The sequence below is a fragment of the Sinohyriopsis cumingii genome, chromosome 3 (assembly GCF_028554795.1).
Source record: "Sinohyriopsis cumingii isolate HCF-2022 chromosome 3, ASM2855479v2, whole genome shotgun sequence".
NCBI classification, from domain to species: domain Eukaryota; kingdom Metazoa; phylum Mollusca; class Bivalvia; order Unionida; family Unionidae; genus Sinohyriopsis; species Sinohyriopsis cumingii.
In genome coordinates this window covers 80,857,931-80,881,230 of record NC_142963.1, presented here as the reverse complement: position 1 = coordinate 80,881,230, position 23,300 = coordinate 80,857,931, and the positions used below count along the sequence as shown (strand labels likewise).

General features: G+C 36.9%; 3 protein-coding genes and 1 long non-coding RNA gene across 6 annotated transcripts in view; 1 reads left to right on the top strand and 3 right to left on the bottom strand.

Annotated features, from left to right (window-relative positions):
• LOC149803187 (mitotic spindle assembly checkpoint protein MAD1-like) overlaps window positions 1–11,544 on the bottom strand; it is a 94,725-nt gene extending 83,181 nt beyond the window's left edge. The window contains exons 1-2 of one of the 2 annotated variants that reach the window (XM_089952804.1): window positions 11,424–11,544; window positions 9,009–9,215 (exon numbers count right to left, since the gene is read on the bottom strand). In XM_089952804.1, coding sequence (XP_089808930.1) covers window positions 9,009–9,186 — 178 coding nt within the window. In that variant the 5' untranslated portion in view covers window positions 9,187–9,215; window positions 11,424–11,544. The remainder of the gene's footprint in view (window positions 1–9,008; window positions 9,216–11,423) is intronic. The other variant, XM_089952805.1, reaches the window with a different exon arrangement.
• LOC149803185 (uncharacterized) overlaps window positions 1–23,300 on the bottom strand; it is a 495,629-nt gene that overhangs the window by 383,533 nt on the left and 88,796 nt on the right. The window lies entirely within an intron of this gene.
• LOC149803188 (uncharacterized) lies at window positions 2,435–8,984 on the bottom strand. 2 transcript variants are annotated; one of them, XM_089952810.1, is made up of 4 exons: window positions 8,560–8,984; window positions 8,062–8,295; window positions 7,704–7,848; window positions 2,435–6,123 (listed from the first exon to the last, which is right to left on the bottom strand). In XM_089952810.1, the coding sequence occupies exons 2-4, from the start codon at window positions 8,256–8,258 to the stop codon at window positions 6,115–6,117; spliced, it is 351 nt and encodes a 116-aa protein (XP_089808936.1). In that variant the 5' UTR covers window positions 8,259–8,295; window positions 8,560–8,984; the 3' UTR covers window positions 2,435–6,114. The 2 variants fall into 2 exon arrangements, with proteins under 2 accessions (XP_089808936.1, XP_089808935.1); XM_089952809.1 differs by having other exon boundaries at window positions 2,435–7,848.
• LOC149803189 (uncharacterized) lies at window positions 6,897–7,535 on the top strand. Its single transcript, XM_089952807.1, has one exon. It carries the CDS (start codon window positions 6,897–6,899, stop codon window positions 7,533–7,535), a length of 639 nt encoding a protein of 212 aa, XP_089808933.1.

The window sequence follows — 23,300 nt, the reverse complement described above, 5'->3', positions numbered from 1 at the left end:
ACTGATTAATGTCAACATTACACTGATAAAAAGCAACAATTCACTGTAACCAGTTCCAAAGTAAACCAATCTCATTCTTTGTCTAGTGCAAAATGTTGCAATACTTTGATCAACATATTCATTCGAGAAAGTTCAAATTTAGCAATTTTACTAAGATCATGTCACAACAGTCATGCTGATTAATTCTAGTCTGGATACCTCAATTTAGTACCTTCATTTCATACATCTGAGTGTCCAGAAAACAGAAAAGGCACTTACTGACACTGACTCCACGGCCATCCTTATCCCCAAGGGACTTATCCAATAGTCATATTTTTGCTAATTATTGGGATCCCCATCCTCTAACCAGTCAAACCTATCCTGTCAGTCACCCGTGTTGCACAGTTATGTGGTCACAACAGCCATTCTTATTTCCCAACAGCAGATTTCCTTTAAAAATGCCCTGTATTTAACAGTTAGCAGCCTTCGGTAATCAGCAGCCATGTGTTTCCTAACCAGACAATGTAATCAGCAGCCATGTGTTTCCTAACCAGACAATGGTTTCACCCTGCCTTAAGCAGTCACTGGAGCATATCAGCAATGACTGCTCCATTTAGGCAAAAATTTAACACTTCTTATGTGTGATGCACAAGGCATTGTTTAGATAAGGGCATATAATATAAATATATGTTTAAGCATTTCATATTTAGATTGTACTTGCCATTCCCCAGTCATACTAAAAGTCAAACTCAAACGTGTCAACATGTCGGCTTTAAAAGCAAGGTGATTACAATTCTTACAGGAGAGGATCAAGCCATTTCTAGATTGTGGGAAAAGCAGTTGTGTTATTGTAGCAGAAACGGAGGTCACTTTTGTGCTAGTGTGACATGTACTTAGATAACTTATTCTACCTACCTGTGAATGAAAGCTATCTCTGGAGAAAAAAAGTTGTCTTGAGGAAGAGATACGCGTTGCATCCCTTTTCATTTAGGTCAGGGGGTCAGTCATTATTCAAAACATATCTGTGAAGGCAGGTGACATTTCAATTCATAGGTCACAACATATAGCCATATATGGCTTCTTCTGACTTTCTGATTATCAAAGGCATCTCACAAAAGCAAGTAATCTTGGGGAGATATAGTTTTCATACATAAACCAACTGCGATGTGAGCCAGTGATGATTTCAGGGATGGATTAAAGTGTGCAGGAGAAATCTTGTGTGGAACATAAATCTGGGAGTGAACAACATACAACATAATTATGATTCTGTTGTTATTGCACACAAACAAATCTTGGTAATAATTAATAATAATAATAATAATAATTGGTGCCTATTTGTTCTAAAAACTATTTTAAAATGTGATTCTGTGTACAGCTTTCTCTAGCGTGCAACAGCCATTTTTGCATTTTCCCACAAGTGACAGCTATTTATAGGTTTTGTGTGCATGTATGTATGTATGTGTGTAGATAGAGAATTTTTAAAAAATTCAAACTATGCAAAAGTCTCATGAAAATTAAACTGCATGCCAAACAAAAAATTGTTGAAATTCATTAAAGTTTCATCTATATCAAGCAGCATATGAAATTTGGTTGAAATCAAATAATAATCAAAGTGCTTTACTGATTGAGAAATAAAGTGTGTGTCTGACAATCAGGTGCTACAACACTGCTAAAAGATGATGCAAATGGCTGACAATCAAAAATGGTAAATATCTTATCAAAATCAAGCTGTACATCAAATCTAGCTTAAATAGACAATAATATAGGGAGTTGTTGTGCAGAAATGAAAGTGGATGACAGATGGAATAAAAGAAAGGAAGGACAGTCCCAATTCAACCTCCTTAACCCTTTTCTATGAAAGCACATGACATCTGGATTATGTGTAAAATGCTGCAACTTTTATTGCTTAAAAAAAATACATTTCTTTGTACACAAACATTATTCATTTTAAAGTATGATTAATTCCACTTTAAAAAAAATTATTTTTTCAGTATCAACCATGTATGAAAAATACAGGGTTCAGACCCAAACAAAGATACCAGCAAAATGCGATACTTGCTGACCTAAAGGTAAATAGTATATAATAATAAATGTACAATTTTTATCTCATTTAGCCCTCAACTCATGAGACTAATTATGACAAAAATAAATTACTCAATCATTTGTTCATATTAGTGTGTGTGTGTGTGTGTGCTTGTGTGTGAGAGAGAGAGAGAGATGGGTGAAAGAATAACACTGTGTCATTTCTTTGCCACTGTTAAGGTTTGTCATGGTACCAATGTGATTAAGATGGTTAAAGTCACAGGGGTCCATATAGATGTTTACAGTTTACCAATAAATAATATAAAAACATGTTTTATTTAAAGGTAAATTGTAAGCCACAACACAAGCCCCCATTGTCGCAGAATAGAAACCGAGTGGGTTTTTGGACTAAATGAATAAGACAAACACAATGTGAGAAAGATGGAAATTTATGAAATGAAATAATAAAAAAAATATATGATGTAAAAATACAATGATTCTCTCTAGCTCTCAACATACGATTGACTCAAATCACTCTACACAACATTCACACATTGAAAAAAAAACAAAATATTAAATCAATATGAAGTACAGAACCAAGAAACCTCATGGACTGCAGATACGCTTCAAACAGTATTTTACACTATAAGAGAGATTCACATAATCTCGAATATGAACTCTATTAAGATTCAAAATAATCTTATGAACACAACTAAGATTCAAAATAATCTTATGAACACAACTAAGATTCAAAATAATCTTATGAACACAACAAAGATTCAAAATAATCTTATGAACACAATGAAGATTCAAAATAATCTTATGAATATAAAAATGCAATGGAACAACAATTGATCCAAACATATGCTTCTAGACCCCTTGTACAATCGCACGATTCCTTGGGTTGGCCCACACTCTTATCGGCCGCTCGTACCCTTTATGGATCCACGTGTACAGTCATACGTATACACATGTACAGACAGCATACAGCACCCTTTTTAATTTGCTACGTCTACGTCCGTGGCACAGACATACGTACATACATGCATACGTATCGACAGCATGCAGCCTTAAACACTCTGGAAACTCCAGACAGCTCTAAACAACTTTAGACAGCTTCAGACAGCTCTAGTCATATTCACAGTCACATTGACAATCACACTTCACAGCGACAGATACAATCAGCTATAATAAAACCAAATTGGTCATAATAAAAGTTTCGGTATAATCTCTAGATATATGATAATACTTTAACCTCTAATAGTGACTTGTAATTCAAAGTTCAAATCTGCGTTGTAATAAATGCATTATTACGCGATAAGACATTACAAACCGAATAAGCTTCGCATATCAAATGAAAATGTAAATTTAACACTTACCCCTATGGCTGGAGAACAATGGAGAGCGTACACTCCTTGACGTGATCCAAAACGACCAGTGTCAGTTTTAGAAATTGATCTTACTTAAATCCATGGGAGAGTAAGCAAAAGTCAGGGTAAAATACCCGTGCGTATCATGTTAGTAATTTACTTCTTCACAAGTAATCTCTGGCGAGGTACGTGTTAATACAGTCGCTTACCTGGAAAAACACATATTCACCCTAGATAACGTTGTATGCATGTACAACGAGAAATAGTCGAATAGTTCTAAGGCAAAACCAAGTTATTTCTTTGCCTAATTCTGTGACACCCATTGTCTACTATATGTGCAACCTGTCTACTTAGAGCAACAGTAACCTCATTATCAATTACAACTTAAAAAGACTTCAGCTGTTTTTAGTGACCAAAGGGTTGTTAAAAATGATGGTCAAATTTTTCAAAGTAAATAAAAAGTCGAAAAGCACTAGTCTAAAAAACCTGTTCCCAAAGTTTCAGTTCCTTTGGTCATGTGACTCAATTTGAGCATCCCGAATTTTGTCAACTTTAACTTTCAAATAAGTAAATGAGTGGAAGTATCATCTGATTGAACATAGCCATGGCAATCAGGATTGTTTCACTCCACTTGGATTTTGCTGTCAAACACAGGATTTGATCCAGGAAATATTCTGGATATATCGCTGTATGGACCATTCAACTGACAGTAACTCAAGAGCCAATAAAGAAAAACTGGTAAATGTATACCAATAAGTTGTGGACACATCTGTCTGAACCAACTGCACAACTGACCTATCACCACTTGTCAATCATTCTACTCGATTAACCAATCAGCAAGTGCTATCATACACACCTCCAGGCACTCTTTACTTCAGAGAAGTACAAGCGATGGATAAAGGCATGTGGTCGGCCACATGATCAGCTGAACGTGGACAAAGTTGATGGCAATTGCCACAGGTTTGTTTGCACAAAGGTATGTAAATAGCATGCCCTTTTTGTTAATTTAATATAATTTAATATAAAGAAAATGAAATCTTTAAAAAAAACAGAAAATCGATTGTGTGTGGAGCAAGCACTGCACCTATAAAAAAATGTAATCGATCACGTGTGGAATATAGCACATAAATAATGCATCATTGTCTCAATCTTTCAGACACTTCATCAACTCTGTACTTTTAGTCATCTAACCACTGGCAGCAAGCATACTAGATACTCTTGAAGTAAATTTCCTTTTTAAAGCACATCATACATCTTTTCAGCACTTCCCTGATGGACAGCCCACAGATAGATACCCTGACACAATACCAGCGGATGCAATACTCACACAATTCACACCTGCAAGACCGCCACCGAGAAAAAGTGGAAAACTCTATCCAATGTAACAAACATGTAAGTTGCAAATTATTATGGAAAAGAAATTGATGCTTAGTATATCAAAGAGAAACCAATAAAATGAGAGAGAGAGAGAGAGTTCATGAAGCATGTGCATTTCAGTGAGGATGAAAAATTGTAACTGTATTCACTATTGCATACTATATACGTTGACTATGTGGCTTTATATGTTTGGAGGAGTGTCAGTGGGTGGGAGAGAGGAAGGAAATAAAGTGAATAGATCTATATGCAGTCTGCTGTGTGTATACAGCTATGTCTGTATACATACTATTAATATTGTGTTCCTTTTTAAGAGACCTGCAAGGTAGATTAGTTCATGACACTGGGTCACCTTTTTTAAAAAATAAGATCACTATGACCATTATTCATTTTATTACAATAAAGAATACAATCAGAATTTCAGCACTTTATTTGAATCCAATGAAAGCAAAGCCCTTGTTATTTCAGTTCAGAAGAAAATGCTGAACTATGTCTGGCTGTTGCTGATGCAAGTCAGGAGAATGATGACAGTCTGCAGAAAGATGTCACTCTACAAGAAAATTATAATCTTGGTACATGTTATTTATGTTTGTTACATTTCTTAAACATGTACATGAAAAGTGAATGCAGAACACAACTTCTCTAAAATACCCGCCATCACCTTTTAATCTGGCAAAATCCTCTGTATGTGGAGCTCCTGTCTTGTGTATGTGACAAAATCACAAAAATCTGCACAGTGACAAACAACTGGCCTTGCACTTGAAACCAGTGGGTATGATTCCTTTTGAGTACAATTTCTCTTCCATTCTTCTCAAGAAATAGTGTGTCCTTCTTCTCATATGACTCTAAGGCATCAGCGATAGTAATTCCCATATAGAAAATGGACACTTTACTTCCAGAACTCCAGACTGCCCACCTTCACATATTTTTCCATCTGGTGATGCACCCAATCATGAAAATAATGGGTTCACAATGAACCCACAGTCACGAACATGATTATTTGTCTTCATGTACATAGTTTTTGCTACTTTTTCACTGGAAATACCATGACTTGTGGCAGCTGATTTAAATGGCTTTGGTATAAAAATACTATTCAAGAATTTATCTGTCATACATGCTTTTCTTAGCATAAATCTTCCAAAGTTGGATGTAGTAATTCTATTTTCTCTCTCCTTGTACCACTGGTCACAAACATTCTGGTCCCTTGTGTCCTTTCTATCAATATGACTTCTTCCTCCGACAAAGCCAGACTGAACCATTTGTCAGTGTTTTCCAACACAGAAGAAGGTATCTTAATGTGTTGTTTTTTTTTTAAAGCCCAGATCTCCGCAGTCTGTACGCTTTTGTCCTGAAACTTCTACAGCTTTAATTACGGGATCTGAAAGTGGACAGTTGGATAACTGGCATAAATGACTACCGTAAGCAAACTGAAAATTTAGGTTATACTAATTTTCTTGTACATTGAAAAATAACTGTATTGGTAAACTTTCTACATTCAGGTGTACCAACACTGGATCTCCTTGCCTTGGCTGCAGAGAACAGAGCATTGACAGAGAAACTTGCTCAGCAAGTACTTATTAATGTGTGTGTGTGTGATTTGGATTTTTAACGTAGCTTTAACAATTTTTCAGTCGTATTGCTATGATGTCTGCAGTGTGACAGTTTATAGTGATGTCTAGCAATGGGGCATCATACCGCAGACATGTAGCATGATGTCCCACCCAGTCAGATTATCCTGACGCCAGGCCGACCAGTCCTAACACTAACCTCTTAATGCTGAGTGCCAAGCGAGGCAGCTGTTAGTACCATTTTTGAAAGTCTTTGGTATGACTCGACCAGGGATCAAACCCACGACCTCCCGCATCTGAGAGAAATGCACTAACCACTCAGCCTCCAGAGAGGTCTACTTATTAATGAATAACTGAGGCCTGAAAGTACAAGAGTGGAGAAAAACAAGAGAAAACATGTCTAAGGGAGCTAACATTGAACAAATGTACAGTAACAACAGTGAGGGATAGCCATGTTAAAGATAACTTTAAATACTATACTGGATTTATTTATGAACAATTTAGGAACATTTTCAAATTCCTTGTGCCAGATGAATCTGAAATACCTCTTAGCTTCCCAAGGACTATAACCAGCATTCAGAACATGCCTTTGGAAGATCAACTGCTGCTGACACTAATTAAGTTATGCTTGAATTTTGACTTCAAACATTTAGCCAATTTGTTCCATGTATCACAACAGGATGTTGGTGCCATTTTCCAAGGATGGATCAACTACATGTTTTACAGGTTTGGTTCAGTTCCTATCTGGCCTGACAGAGAAGTGTTGTTGCAACAAATGCCAGTGAAATTCAAGGAGGACTTTTCAACAACCTTTGCAATTTTTGATGGTACTGAACTCAAAGTGGAAAGGCCTAGTGCCCTGAGAAGTCAGAGTCAGTGTCATTCTGACTACAAGTCAGCAACAACCCTTAAAGGCCTTGTTGGAATTGATCCAAGAGGATCTTTAATTTTTATATCTATATTGTTTTCCGGCTCAATTTCAGGCAAAGAAACTACCTCACAGTGTGGTTTGCTACCATTATTGCAACAGTTGCTGGACTGTGAAAAACTGAAAAGAGGCGATGGTGTGATGGTAGATAAAGGTTTTTTAATTCAAGATGAAATTGAAGAACTTGGACTAAAACTCACAATACCCCCATTTGCACCCAGTGGAGGTCAGATGTCGGCAGCAGATGTAGCTTTGACTAAGAAAACCGCAACACACAGTGTCCATGCGGAATGAGCAATCTCAAGGGCAAAAAAGTTTTAAATTATCAGCAATAGACTGGACTTGTGTTTATTTGCATGTGTGAATCAGGTTTGGTTTTGTTGCTGTTTCTTGACTGGCTTTATGCCATTACTCATTCAAGACTGACACATGGATGAAAAAGCAAAAAGAATAAGAACTTACATGATAACCCAGAGGACTGTCTACCATATTCTGTGGACTCTGTTCCGTCTGTATTGTATGATCAGGGGAAGCCACAAGATATGATAATGGATAACCCTTCAGACCTTGTAGAAATGATATGTCTGTTTTCCGCAGTTGTATCTTCCTATAATTAAAGCACAAAAAATGTACATTTAGCATTGTAAATAACTGCTTAAATGCATTGCCACAATCATGTTTTTGACTGAAGGAAAGATTACTCCTTGTATAATTATGAAGAAATAAATATTTAAAAAATCAACAAGCTTTTTTTATGTATGTTGCTTGTACGAGTTTTGTATGCACCAACAAACAACAAATGTAAAAAATGTTTTATTACCTGTTGTCTTCAAACAATGCTGTAAGTGGCTTCCGCTTCCTGTTTATGTTTCCTGGTTTGGCAATGACCATAGTCGAGACTGGCTCAGTTTGTATCTTTGCACCTCTTGGTTTGACCCATTGCTGAGGCAAACTTGTGCATGATGGTTGTGCTGGTATGTCTTTAAATCCTTCCAAAATCCAGTCTTTGAGGGTCATTAAAAGTGTGAGAACACGATCACACTGACCAGAAACTCTGAAAACATCACAACAAGAAAACATGAATCCACTAGTCTGACAAATAGAGATCAAAGGTACCCAGGTCAAAAATGGGGCACATACAATAAGGTCATTATATACATAAAAAGTGTACATGTACACAACATACATGCATATAGCACTGAATCAGGTGATCGACAACACAGCAACATTATTACCAAAACCAGATTACACAGGATACTCCTGTTTAAAAAGCAGCTTTCATATAAAAATATATAATCAAAAGGGTCCTGATACTTACCTCGATATACAGCTACATATAGCTTCAGTCACTCATTTCTCTGAAGTATCGATTGCCTTGATAGTTTTATGCAGTTCTTCTCTCTTGCTCTGACTCCTAAATATCCTGCATTTTCCTTGAATTTCTTCATTCCTGATATGGAAAAGCTTCATATCATCAACGTAGGAGCCTTTACTAAATGCTCTCACTTTCTCTCTCTGTCTCAATGTTGTTTCATATGGCAAATATTGCTAACCAATATCATCTGGTATATCTCTTAATGTTATCAAGCCCGCCATTTTCACAGAATGTTTGTCGGAGGTCAAGAGGTTGTCAAGTTATGTGATCGGTAGGCAGAGCGATCTACCTTCTCGCGTGAGGTCAATTTAATGAATGGGTGAAAACAGACCAAAAAAACATAAATCAGTATCAGTACAGGTTGTGGGGTAGTTTACGTAACTAACTCTTACCAAGTAAGAACTTAACAGACAAGGCTGATGATGAAGACTGCTCTAGATGACTGTCGCCCAAGATATCACTTTGATCCAATCGGAACATTGGAGTTGATTTGCTACCAGTGCCATGAATGAAGGCATCAAAGTCCCTCTTCATTCTTATAACTGCAGTATTATCTTCTGTAGTGTCCATGGTAGTCACAAGAGTATCTAATGTTCAAACTGAAAAAAAAAAGAATATTGTACATAACATTCACTGATGAAGGTAAAATTTCATTTAGTCCTTACCCTGTGTAGCATATTGTAATGAAGCCACAACAATATCAACAAGAGTCTCTTGAAGGAACTGATGCTATACTAGCCAAAAATGATGTCCAGGAATTCAAGACAAGACCATTTGTTTCTTTTAAATGCTGAGTGTTGAAACCATTTCCTACACAGTTCATCAGTAACAAGATTTTCAAATCAGCTACCATTGTGGATTGTGGACACAACCAATGTCAGATTGGCATCATTTTCATTCAGTAATAAAAAGACGTCATAAGAAATCTTCAAGTGGAAACACCAGGTTAATATGACAATATTTTGCCTGAGAATCAATAACTATATTTTCAATTTGACTGCCATGGTGGCCATATTGGATATCAGATATATACCATTTCCATTTAGAACCAAACAGACATAATAAAAAATATTTTGATGAAAGTGCAATATCAATATGACTACCATATTTTCATGTATATATCCCAAAGGGTTTTAAAGATATAATTTTTTACAACTTCATAATGATTATCACAAGTTTATAATTAAACAGGATTACAACATAAGACTAGCATGAAAAATGGATGCTGATATGATCAGGAGATGGAGTGATAACAATATTTTCATGAAGGCAACTTTGGTGGCCATACTGGATGTTCAACTTTAAGTGGCACTGTATTTAGGGCCAAATGAAACATGGGATGAATGTGTCCTTAAAGTTTCATGGATAACCATTTAGATAAAGCAACAACAAACTTGTGCTAACAGATGGATGGATGACAGACAACAGACCATTCTCTAAGCTCTCTTGGTACATGACAAGTATAGCTAAAAATATGAGGCTACCAAATGGGAAGTTATACAACGTAAAAAAAACAAAACCACCATGTGCTATGTGTTACATTGTAGGGCTACCGAATGGCTAAAAAAAGAAATATTTGTGCAGGGTCTATTCTAGTCCTACATGTAAGACCATGACACTGATATTTATGTTGTGGGTGTCAAGGTCTTACAGCCTAATTAACGGCGCTGTGTAGCGTGTTTTGATGTCAACTAACATCATTACGAAAGTCAAATTTTCAGGAATATTTCAAACAACTGACAACTAAAATAATGATGCTTTTCTACAAAGTAAAGTCATAATGTTTTAGTCAGACTTTACTTACTCTGATGTCTTTTCTCTAATAAATTCAAAGTCTCACAAAAGAAATGGACCTGTTTTCAAGTTTCATTGGTCTACATTTCAGGTGGATGGAAAGCGATGAAAGCCGGGAATGCCAACATCAGGTTAAGTTGAAATATTATTCTTTAATGAAACAAATAAAAATATACCTATTGGAACAGTAAACAACGGTTCATTTCGTTAAAAAAACATATCCCCAACATGAACCTACTTGAACTTACTTCGATGTACCTCGACTACTGTCGCACTGCAACAAATTCAAATGCATGTCAACGAAATGTGAAAATGCATCCATTTGTTAGTCATTCCGCCAGGATAAAGACAGCACAATAAGTATATTAATTACAAATAAATTAGTGGAAGAGTGTTGATATAAGCTGCCAAATGTTTGAGATGTTCCTGAAACTTTCATTACATCGGAACACGCTATACAAGGCCGTTATTTGGATAGTAAGACATAGCACTAAAACAAAAGCAACATGTGCTGTCTTACATTGTAGGACTAGGTTTATTCCAGAAAGCAAATTTGTAAGTAAATTGTGTGTCTCCGAGAAAACTTATCCAATCAAATTCGTGTTAGGAACATAAGCCTGCTACCTCACGAATCCAGCAATACTAAAAGCAGGAAACATCAAAACAAAAATATCATGTGATACGTCTTAAGTTGTAGGACAACTTGATAACGAGCCCCTGCGACAATACAGCGTTCAGCTATGTACTTGATGTGCATATAAATTTGACGTAATGTTGTTACTTGGTATAGTTTTTTTTTATTCATTCAAATTATTTCTTTTTCTTTGTTTTTTAACCAAGCTCGCTTCAGCCACCGATGTTGTGGACACGAACTGTGACAGGTCGGTCACAACACTGCGGTCGAGTCAGCTATGATCCAACCAACAGCAACAACGTATTGAGTTTAATAACATACATATGAGTAATTCTTTAAGCAAAGTATGCAGTTCTCAGCTGCCTGACAACGAACTTACAGGGTAACTGTTAAAGCATTACCACTAAATCAGCGTGATCTATCGTTTTAAGACAGCCGCTTGCTACAGAATAGACTGGAAATATCTCAAATTTCCCATGCAAATGCTAAGTGTAAATTTAGTCTTAAACCCGCCTGGAAGCTTAATAGTTTGGAAACAGGCCCACTTCGGAAATGGAATCGACGCATCATAAAAAAAAACAACCTTGAGAAGACAAGAGGTGGTGACCATGATATCGACAATCTGCTCTTAATTTTTATGTCTTATTTTACAAATTATTATTATTATTATTATTATTATTATTAGTCGTAGTAGTAGTATTACTATTGAAGTTTAGCATTGCTATATATAGTGGAATTTTGATAATCAAGGAGTCAAAAAAGTGAATAAACGCCATTTAGAAGTATGCTAAATCAGATTCTCCAAATTGACGCCTATAGCTGCAGAAAGTGACTCAGAGCGCGAACATGACATATATAAGTTGTACTATAGATGGTAGGATGATACGCTTGGACGGTGCCTTTTAATTTGATTGCCCACAATGTTGAATCATTGTTTACGGCGTTCTACAAAATAAAAAATAAAAATGAAAATACTTGAATCGAACTTGTCATTATTCTTTATCCCAACGAAGTATAATCCTGCCTGTCACAACACGTGAGTGTTCGCGGATGACAGTATCCTCCCAAACCATTAAATACATAAACTTCAAATTTGGGGTGGCTTAAGATGTGCACCACAGTTTTAAAATTTCAATCCATCTTCTGGAGCGGAGCTAGATGTTGGGGTACTTATGGTTGTATGTAATCGATAAAAAATTTCATGGATATAGCATGGCGATAAAATTAATGCTGCGGACATTTAATTTTTAATCTTACACAGTGGAAATAGTTGAACTGCGCGTATATGCTACCAGTGGTGTATTTCTAATTAAAGACTTGATAAAACGAGAGAACGCAATAAAGAAATGAGGGAAAGCACGTTACTCACATGCGGGATGGGGGCAATGGCAAGCACACAAAAATAAAGGAACGTGCAAAAAAGTAAGTGAACGCAGTTCCCTCAGCACTACACTTTGCATGCTACATATACCAAGTCCTCTGTACCGATGCAGAGAAATTCCATATTTGACAATTTATACCCGCAATTCTGGTACAGTCGCATCAGTCGCATTCTCTTATATATATATATATATATATATATATATATATATATATATATATATATATATATATATATATATATATATATATATATATATAACAGTAGTGCCACTTCAGGGTAGCTCGTCCATCCCTTGGGTTACCTGTGTCTCCAAGAATATGTAACATGCGCAGCAGCCACAACCCGGCAAACCTCTTCGACTGGCGGGCTAAACCAATTGAGGTTAACCGGTGGGTCTTAAATCTTCTGTGAGATATGGCTTGCCTATCCAAGCATGTGAAGTCTGTATTCGGCAGGCTGCGTGGAGGAAAGAGAATAGATGAATCCCAGCAACGCGCTGTGGAACGCATAGAGGATGACGAGGCACGTAGGTAGTCCTGATCATCCATTTCATCCGATTCCATCTCCAGCCGTCTTGACCTTCTCGTACCACTGGATCCAGATGATCTCGGGAGAAAGAGTAAGATCGACAACGCGCAACGCTTCCTCACTTTAAACCAAGTCATCGCGCAAATCATGTGGTCATCCTTCTCACCAAAGTCCCATGGCAACGAACCAGTGAGGAACCGGAATGCGTGGGTACACTGACAGCTGTAGCCGCATACCTGCACAGACGCGGCTCTGGCCATATCGTCGTTCTTAACTGAAACGGAGCAGTAGTGGAGTTCAAAAGCCCCCTGAGCGACTGAACAGTCTTTTTTACGATTCGCACTGCTCACCTCCATGATATGAGGTAAAAGATGAAGATCGTTCCTCTCACCCTCGACGCATGGAACGCGCGCACACGTTTTGCACGGAAATGATGTTTTCAGACCACATAGAAGAGCTAGCCAGATATAACATCGACATTGCAGCCTTGAGTAAATACAGCCTTGCTGCAGGGGGTGAATTTTGTGAATGGGCGCTGGCTACACCTTTTTTGGAGCGGAAGAGGAAGTGAGGAGCGATTTGAGGCTGCAGAGGCTTTGCAGTGAAGTCAGTGTTTGCTAGCAAGCTAGCTGGACTTGCAAAGGATGTGACAAACAGGCTTATGACTATGAAGCTCCCCCTGTCGAATAGAAGAAAGCATAACACGATCGTCAGTGCCTACGCTCCAGCCTTGACCAATCCGGAATAAGTAAATGACAAATTTTATAACGAACTCCGCTCTATCATAATCTTTGTTCCTAAAACTGATAAGCTCATCAACCTTGGTGACCTGAATGCTAGAGTTGGCTCTGACAAGATCCCTGAGAATGGGTAACTGAAACGTATGGCGACGGCCGCTGTAACAGCAAAGGTCTTTAATTGCTTCATACCTGCGCAGAACATGAACTGCTCATCACCAACACTGTCTTTCGCCTCCCAACCCCGAAACAGAATGACATGGATGCATCCCATATCTAAGCACTGGCATCTCATCGACTACGTGGTAGTCAGAAAGAGGGACAGGCTAGATGCACGGGTGACTAAGTCCATGTGTGACGCAGATTGTTATACTAACCACCACCTTGTAGTCTCCAAACTAAATATCCGTATCGAACCTAGAGACGCCCACAAAGCAAGAAGATTCCAAAACGGCTGAACATCGCCATGCTGAAGAACTCCAACTCCAAAATGACCTTTGTCACCACTCTTGAATCCACACCTCTGGACACCCAGAATGTTGAAGCAGCCTGGGCGACTCTTAGAGAACTGTTCATAACACAACTACAGAGATCTTAGGGTCCTCCTCCAGAAAGCACAAGGATTGTTTGATGAGAATTACGACGACATCAAGCAGTTGTTGACTGAAAAACATCGCCTCCACAAAGCTTACCTAAATTATTCAAACTCCACTTCAAAGAAAGGTGCCTTCAAGATAATCCGTAGGACTGTTCAACAGAAACTTCAGCAAATGCAGGACTCTAGGCTGAGTAACAAAGATGATGAGATCCAAAGCGACGCTGACAAGCATGATATGAAGGAGTTTTATGACGTGCTGAATGGTGTATATGGCCCCTCATCATCAGGATTATCCCCTTTCCTTTGTGCAGATGAAAACACGATGATCCCTGACAAAGAGAAGATCCTCAAAAGGTGGTCTGGGCACTTCATCTGCATCCTGAACCGCCCAACATCCGTTGATGATAAAGCCATTGATTGTCTGCCCCAAGTGTCAGTCGATGAATCACTGGATGACCCACCAATCCTGTTACAGACCAATAAAGCGGTATGTCTGATCTCTTGCTGCAAGGTTCATGGCCCAGACTCAATTTCAGCAGAGATATACAAGAAAGGCGGTCTCTGGTTCAAAAGCTCCATCAGTTGTTACATCACATGTGTCAAGAAGAAAGATCCCACATGAATTAAAGGACGCTACTATTATACACCAGTATAAGCACAAAGGATATCATCAGGCCTGTGACAACCACCGAGGTATATCTTTACTCTCCATCGCAGGCAAGATATTCGCCAAGATTATCCTCACCCGTCTCACATCACACGTTGACGAAGGACTCCTATCAGCAAGCCAGCATGGATTCCGGAACAAGCATGGAACCATCGACATGGTGTTCGCTGCAAGACAGTTTTAAGAGAAGTGCCAGGATCAGAATGCTGATCTTTTTTTCTCTAGCTATGTCGACATGACCAAGGCGGCTTGTGGAAGATCATGGCCAAGTACGGATGCCCAAGGAAATTTATCACCATGGTGCAGCAATTCTACGAAGGCTTGGAGGCTAGTGTCCGGGACAGTGGTGAGACATCTGATCCTTTTCCTGTCTCGAACGGAGTGAAGCAAGACTGTGCACTTGTGCCAACACTTTTCGGTCTCATATTCTCAGCCATTCTCACTGATGTTTTCAGAGATGGTGACGTGGGAATCGGCATCAGATACCAAATTTGTGGCAAACTGTCCAACCTCAGAAGGCTTCAAGCAAAAACTAAGGTCACAAAAAACATCATCGAGACATACCATTTGCTGATGACTGGTCCCTCAACACTGGCTCTGAAGCTGGCATGCAACGCAGCATCGACAAGTTCTCTGATGCTTGCATAAGTTTCTACCTTACGATCAACACAAAAAAAGACTGATTTAATGTATCAGCCAGCTCCAAAAAAACCTTATGTTGAACCCAACATCACAATCAATAGCCATAGACTGAGCGAAGTGTGTAGGTGTGCTTATCTTGGCTGCACTCTCTCCCAGAACGTCGTAATCGATGACGAAGCTAATGCCAGGAGTGCAAATGACAGTGCAGCCTCCTGCAGACTACACGCCGATGTCTGGAACAAAAGAGGCATTAGTCTACAAAGATGAAGGTGTACATAACGGTAGTAGTCCCTACACTATTATATGCCTGCGAAACCTGGACAGTGTACCAGCGTCATGCGAAGAAGTCGAACCACTTCCATACAACTTACCTCTAAACACTTCTCAACATCAAGTGGCAAGACAGTATCCCGGATACTGAGATACTTGCCTAGACAAGCCTGCCCAGTATCTACTCCATCATGATGCAGTCACATTTGCGATGGGCAGGTCATGTAGCTCGTATGCCGGACTACCCGCTTCTAAGTATAACTTTTTTTAAAATGGAAATCTTGAAGAGGCCAAGTAAAACGATACAGGGACACCCTGAATACATCACTGAAGAACTTTGGCATTAACTATGACACGTGGGTGCAGACTGCCAAGGACAGGGCGTGTGGCCCTCCTCCATTTGTAAAGGTGCTAAAGCTTGCGAGGCCAACAGGACGGCCTCGGCAAAATAACGGAGGCAGGCCAGGACATTCCGAGCCAGTAACCCCACTATATGCGATAGCCTGTCCACAATGCCATTAAACATTCAGGGCACACATCAGACTCTTCAGCCATATGCGTATCCACATACTTCGTTCCCTCTGTAATACTGGTTTACTAAAGTTGTCCTCATCGACTCGATGGACGGACTCGCATGTCATCCTAGGTCCAATATTTCGCTGAGCTGGCTGTATGTTAAAAATTGCATGAATTTATGTTCTAGAGCATAATTGCATAATTGAGTTCGTAATATTTAATAGCTTAATCAACGCTTTTTAATAAGTTTATAAATATGTTTGTTGACATTTTTACATAAAAATGATAGTTACGATCACATGTCTGAGAAGGCGAATAAATGTCAGGAAAATTTGAATTTGGTAATCTGTAAGTTTCTTGTTACCTATGCATTGATAAGTGGCCGTTTGGATTATTCCTGATTTAAGCCGCTGAGTTTGAGTGTACGCAGCCGGCGAATCCAATAGCCTTGTTTGGATTTCCTAATGTATGTGCTCCATGATGAGTTATGGGCGATCCTAGTCAGGATTACATCAAAGTATGGCCTGGAGAAGATAAATGTTCAGCCACTGGATATATATATGATCGTGTGTATGTGAGCGAGGCTTTTTGCATGACATTTTATTATTTATGGAACCTTTTTAGCATAAAAATTGAATCATGCTTTAAGTAAAGAAAAGACTGACATTTTTAATTTAATCTGAAGAAATCTATACAACTACAAGAAAGCATTACAGAATTTGCAATATAATCCTAATCTTTTGTCAGCAATATGACAGACGTTCCACTTTTCAAGGAAACAAGTCAGGAAATCGATGGAAAATACACCCAAAAAAACAAATAAAAAACCCCTCTAGATGGAGTCGAAGACATGGATATCCATGCACTTTAGAAATTATAATTGTCCCTTTTCGCGTTACATAAACCACGTATATAGCCTACACAATGTAACTACAACCCGCCTTATAGTCGAGAAGAAACGATGACAATCCTCCCAAATTTTTTTTTATATATAATACTCCTTTTACATATTTCCCACAAGAAATTTTCTCAAAACAAAAAACACTTGAAAATGTGACATTTTATTGTCATTTTCACATTTGAAATTTCAGTACAAACCTTCTATGATAATGTTTAAGTAAATCTGGCTACAAAGGAAAGGTATACGTCAAACCTTGCTGTGCATCTATTTGGGCTACAACATGATCGTAAAACTCTTCAGGCAGTTTTCGGCAACAACTAAAAAAATGACGAAATTCACCTTACCCTTTGACTTCTCAAGCTGCCCTTTATGAGATTTGTTTTCAAGAAATATAAAAGTGGCAGGGAAAAAAGTATAATCGTAACCACTTATTTAGCGTACAGTTTAAACGTAATCCTTCGAACACGTTTAGAAGAGCGACGATAAGCTTCCTAAAACTTAACTTAAAAATTCCCCATTTTTAACATTTTTTTTAAAGAATATAAGCGATTAGAAAAAATGTCATAGAAGAAAGTAAAATCTTACTATACATTTACAATTACTACATATCTAGCCAATGAAACGATGGCAAGCCTTGCCACGGGCGGATGGACAAAAGCATGGAGAGGGGAAGATCATAATTTATTTTATGATAGTCCGTGAATTAATGGATTTTCCAAGAAAATATTTTTTTACAATTCATTTATCAGTTTTATTTTTTCACTTGAGAACACTTTGTTTTCAACAGGCATCGATTACATTATGGCCAAAGAATTTCATCAGTTATGTTGTCAAACGTATAGTCAAATGGAAACATCGCAATATGTTACGAACGAGAACCACGTAGAAATCCCGCCATGAACTTAATTTCTTTGTAATTTGTTTTCCTCCTAATTATCTGATTTCTTTCCTTCAGTTAGGAAAGAGAATTATGTTACTACTAATGTTTTATGTGCGAATGCACTCAAACCACAGGAGAACATAAACGGAAAATCGGCTGACTTTACCTTTAAAACTTCTGCAACTTCAATATTTTACACCTTTTCGTTAGCCAACACGTTTGAGTATAAAATAAACAGGAAAAACGAAGTATTTGATCACGTTGGTGAAAAAGAAAAAAAATTATTTTCTCTTGCGGCTTTACCACTCCGTTATTTACTCCGTGCAAGCAAATATCCCATCTTTACTAAACGCTGACGGAGCGGAGATAATCTAGGTAAGTATTTTTTTTTTTTTCCATACTGAATACGAGAATGGGTTTCCTCTCTCTCGGAATATATTTTGATATTTATCAATTAGATCTACCGCCCATTTCCAAAACTGAGAGTAAATGCCAATTGATTTTCAAAATAGAGGAAAATCAGCCCAGACTCAACACCTGCAATAGTTTCGAGTACCAGGGATATTTAAACGTAATTAAGGGTATAGCGTAAATGACCCATATCCGCGGATATGATATAATGATTGTGGATATGACATTTCATTTTGTTATGCATCACAATTGCATGCATAATTTGTTCCATTTTTTATTTCAGGAATTAGACAGACAATGATTACGAAAATATATTTCTTTACTATTATTATTTTTTGAAAATGATTATGTCATATTACTGGAATCATTCCCTGGTATCCTGTATATATTTGCGATTATGACCGGGTGTCATGTGTACATGATTATTTTCGATTCTTCATAGGAACGTAAAATAATTAGTTTATTCTATTACGCATGCTAAATTAATAATTTCAAATATAGAAAAACAAAATAGTAAATTGAACAGCGATCGTTATCATATCGAATTCGGATTGTGGATATGAACAGATATTAAACGGAAGCGACTTAAACTGCGGTTGTATATGAACCGCGTCACGCAAAAAGTGTCATTTGACAAATGTACATTTACATTATACTATATCCCGGTTGTCATCTTTAACTTTTTATTGCCAACTGAGTTTTACATTTTTTTAAAAATAATAAAATTCTATTTATAGGCAATGTTACAGTTCTTATCGTGCAAACAAGTATAAGCAATTTTGCCAGTGATTTGATTCACTCATCATTTCGACGTATTTATTACTTTTTTAGTTAATTTTATTCTTTACACATACACACCCGTACATAAAAGGATACATACATACATACATACATACATACATACATACATACATACATACACACATATACTTACATACATACACATACATATATATGCATACACACACATACATACATATACACACATACATACATACATACATACATACAAACATACTGTAACATGGCATACCATAATAATAAAAAATTCTTCATGATATAATAGAAAACAAATTGATAAGAACTGGAAATTATAAATTTAAAAAATCAATTGTTTGTAAAATTTGCTCTAGAAGCCAACTCAAATCTTACAGGGGAATTTACAGGTTTCAAGGAATCTTGGAGCGACAGCCATTGTTACAAGCACTGTTTTACCCTGAGTGGCCACAACTGCTATGGCCTCACATGAATGCAATGCAGTCCACTTTTGTAATTTTACACTCCTTCACAAGTGTAGTATCCACTATATACTGTTATTTATGGAGGGTAACCTATTATAATATACAATGTTTGGTTATTAATATGTAAATTTGACCAGGTGACCTTCTTTGTCCAAGTACATATGAATCCTTTCCCCACGTTTCAGGACTCTAAATTGAATTTTATGCTTACCGCTTATAGCGTTTCAAAAACGCATGAGCTTGAGCCAAATGCAAAATCTTCATCAAAGCCAATAAATTATTAAATACTGGCCATGATGAGATTCTTTTACTGCAATAGTGTGGTACTAAACGAAATGTATACTACCATAAATTTCATGATTTTAGCATGAACAGTGCCTGAAAAAAAATATGAAATACAAAAATTTGACCCGAGGCAAAGACCATAATGACCTTCTTACTAGTTCTCATCAGAATGCATCCATTCAGAACGTTAAAGATGCTAGACAGGATAGTATGTACATAGTATGTAAAAACTATGTGATCACAACCTAAATGCAAAACCAAAACCAAATCATGTAAGCTGTGAAATGTATGTTACCGTGACATATTTTGAATGTATGTAGTACTAATAGAGATATATAGTCATCTTGTACAATGATTTTAGCAAGAACAGTTTCAAAATTGAACCCATCATTTAAGTATGAAATATGGGTCACAGTGACCTACATTTGTTATGAAGGTGTAATACTCCTCAAGACACTTCCTCTCGCCAGTTGTTATAATTCTGGGTATAGATGTTTTTCTTCTTTCAGTGAAACAGTCTTTGTTCTTAAGCTTTTGATCCCAAAACTGACAGGATGCTTCTTTATCCGATGTGCATGCAATCCACAAAGGTTGATCCAGTTATATGACACAGAACTAATGCTTTTGTGTGAAAATATTTCTTTCAGTCACAGTGAATTCAACCCTTGACCTATTGACTCAACCATCAATAGGATTCTTTCTTACCAAAAGTGCAAGTCATCCACAAAGTTTGGTTATTGTGGATGATGGAGAAGTTATTGTGCATAACCTATTTTTCTTCTTTCAGTCACAATGACCTTGACATCTGAGCTGTTGACCGTTATATCCACAGGCTTCTTCCTTACCTCACAGGGCAAAGTTGGTGACTGTTGATGGTGGACAATTTGTAATGTTTGATATGGACACACAAGCAGCTGAATAGACACTATAACACTATACACTAAACCTTATTATGGGTAGGTCAAAATTAACCCAACAAAAACTTACTCTGATTCACTGAAGCTTGAAATATGGGTTACATTGATCTACTTTTGTGATATGGGTGTAGTTCCCCTCACATTTCCAGGTATGACTTTATGTATACAGGGTGCAAAAACTCATTTGGTCATGAATACAAATGCAATATAAGGTCTGGCTTATATAACAGTTGACCATTTCACTAGACTGGCTTATGTAGTATCATGAGAACAAAATCTATGTAAAGCAGTCTCCCAAACTTGATGTCACATTGACCTATATTCCAAAAGTCTAATAAACAGTTTTTATAAATATAATGGCATAAATAATATAGCATCATCACAATATGTTTAAAAGTGATGTTTACCAATGTTTTACAGAGTCAAAAAATGTTCAGATGAGATGAAATAATTCAATTTTTTTTCATCCATGTGTTTCTTTACATTAGTAATTAAATCTGGATGTATTTCAGAAGAAAAGCATATTGGGGTATTTCATGGATTTTGTTTATTAAAAGCTAAAGATACAGAATACAAATTTAAAATAATCTGCAAGTCATAAGCACATGACGTGCCATAAAAAAATGCACAATGCATGCTTTAACATTAGCATCAATGTCAAAATAGTGTATTGTAAATACCAACATAAATTTAAAACAGCAAAATATTCATTGAAAATTTCCTCACCTTCAGATAGGCTTACAATGAAAAATTCAGTGTAAATTTTAAATGATCTTTAAACAAATATCAGCATTCAAAGAACAATGGGGTTGAGATTGCTAATGAATAAATGATGTACTGCAAATAAGCTTGAACAATGACACAAATGTAAACAGACAAAAAAAAAACAAAGTAAGTCCCTTTATATTAATGAAATTATTCTAAACTGACAAAAAATGATGTAGTACACAGTTTAACTTTCATAATGATTTACCATTTGTAAATAATAACGAGAAAATGAATTATACAAAAATAACAATTACAGTTATGGCTCATTCAACTTGAAATCAAATTACAAAAGCTGTACATATAGCTAGGTTGATCAGTGCTAAATGTCCGGATTACACAAAGCTAGGTTGATCAATGCTACATGTCATATTTACATTTAGCTAGGTCAATGGTGCAAATGTGAACTGCCTTGTTTTAATGTTAGAATTACTGTTTATCTTGATTCTGTGAAAAAATTGTCCAGCAATGATGAAAGTCTTTTGCCACTCTGTACAAAACACTTGCAGAAGGTCATGTGACCATGACATACAGACTGCAGAATGTACAGGTTTCTATTTTGATCCTATGAGAAAGCCATCTGCAAAGTTTGGTCAAGTTACTCACGACCAAATATTATTCTGCAATAGCCAGTGATCTTGACCCTATACTCAAAAGTAAATGGGCCTCTTCCATACCTTTCATGAAAGCCCTCCTCAAATTTTGGTCTAGTTTATGTCATATTATTGTCCAAAAACATTTTTATTTGTCCACCACATTGACCTGTGATCTTCTGACACCAAAATCAGTGATCATACTTATCTCCAGTGTAAGCTATCCACAATGATTGGTAATTGTAGATGGTGATTTTGAGTTACTGTAGAAAAACAAATTGTCCTCTTTCAGTCATAGTGACCTTGGTGTATGGACCGCCAATATCAATAGGGATCTTTTTTAACCCAAGTGCATGCCATCCCGAAATTTTTAGCAAAATTTATTATATAATTCCATGTTGTAACAGTGTGAATTTTACAAGATGTTATGTAAACATAGAACTATGTACATTGCAGGGTCAGCATGACATGTAGCTAATTTATTTGATGAATGTGTTTAGATAATGTGTTAAGGCTAGGGCCATGCTAAAATACTGTACATTGTTTTAATGTCACTGGTTTGGGGCGCGATTGATTTTTAATTAGGGTCCATCTAATAATGAGTCGACTGATGGACGAGGAAATGTGAATCAGGGGTCTAAGTATTGAAAAATATTGTTGAAATGACAACTTTGTTAGGCGTGTTCATTTTTGGCAGTTATATAAATTTAATTCCGACTGGCTAAGCTAAATAAGGGGTGTGTGTTTCCCAGACAAAATTCATGGTTTTAAGTATTCTCTATTGCAAGAATAGTCAGTTTAAGTTTTCTGCAGAAGAGAAAAGATTTCCAAGGAAATAAGCCAGCATTATTTCTCATTTCCAAGGGACAGGTGTCTTAAGCTTTTGGGGAATGGAACCTCAAAGTTACAGAGATAATTCTG

What these genes read in the sequence shown, in the direction of transcription:
- LOC149803188 (XM_089952809.1), bottom strand. Translation starts at nt 8,258, where the DNA reads ATGACCCTCAAAGACTGGATTTTGGAAGGATTTAAAGACATACCAGCA. An exon ending in GCATTGTTTGAAGACAACAG is followed by an intron (nt 7,849 to 8,061) that starts GTAATAAAACAT and finishes CTTTAATTATAG; the next exon opens with GAAGATACAACTGCGGAAAA.
- LOC149803189 (XM_089952807.1), top strand. Translation starts at nt 6,897, where the DNA reads ATGCCTTTGGAAGATCAACTGCTGCTGACACTAATTAAGTTATGCTTG.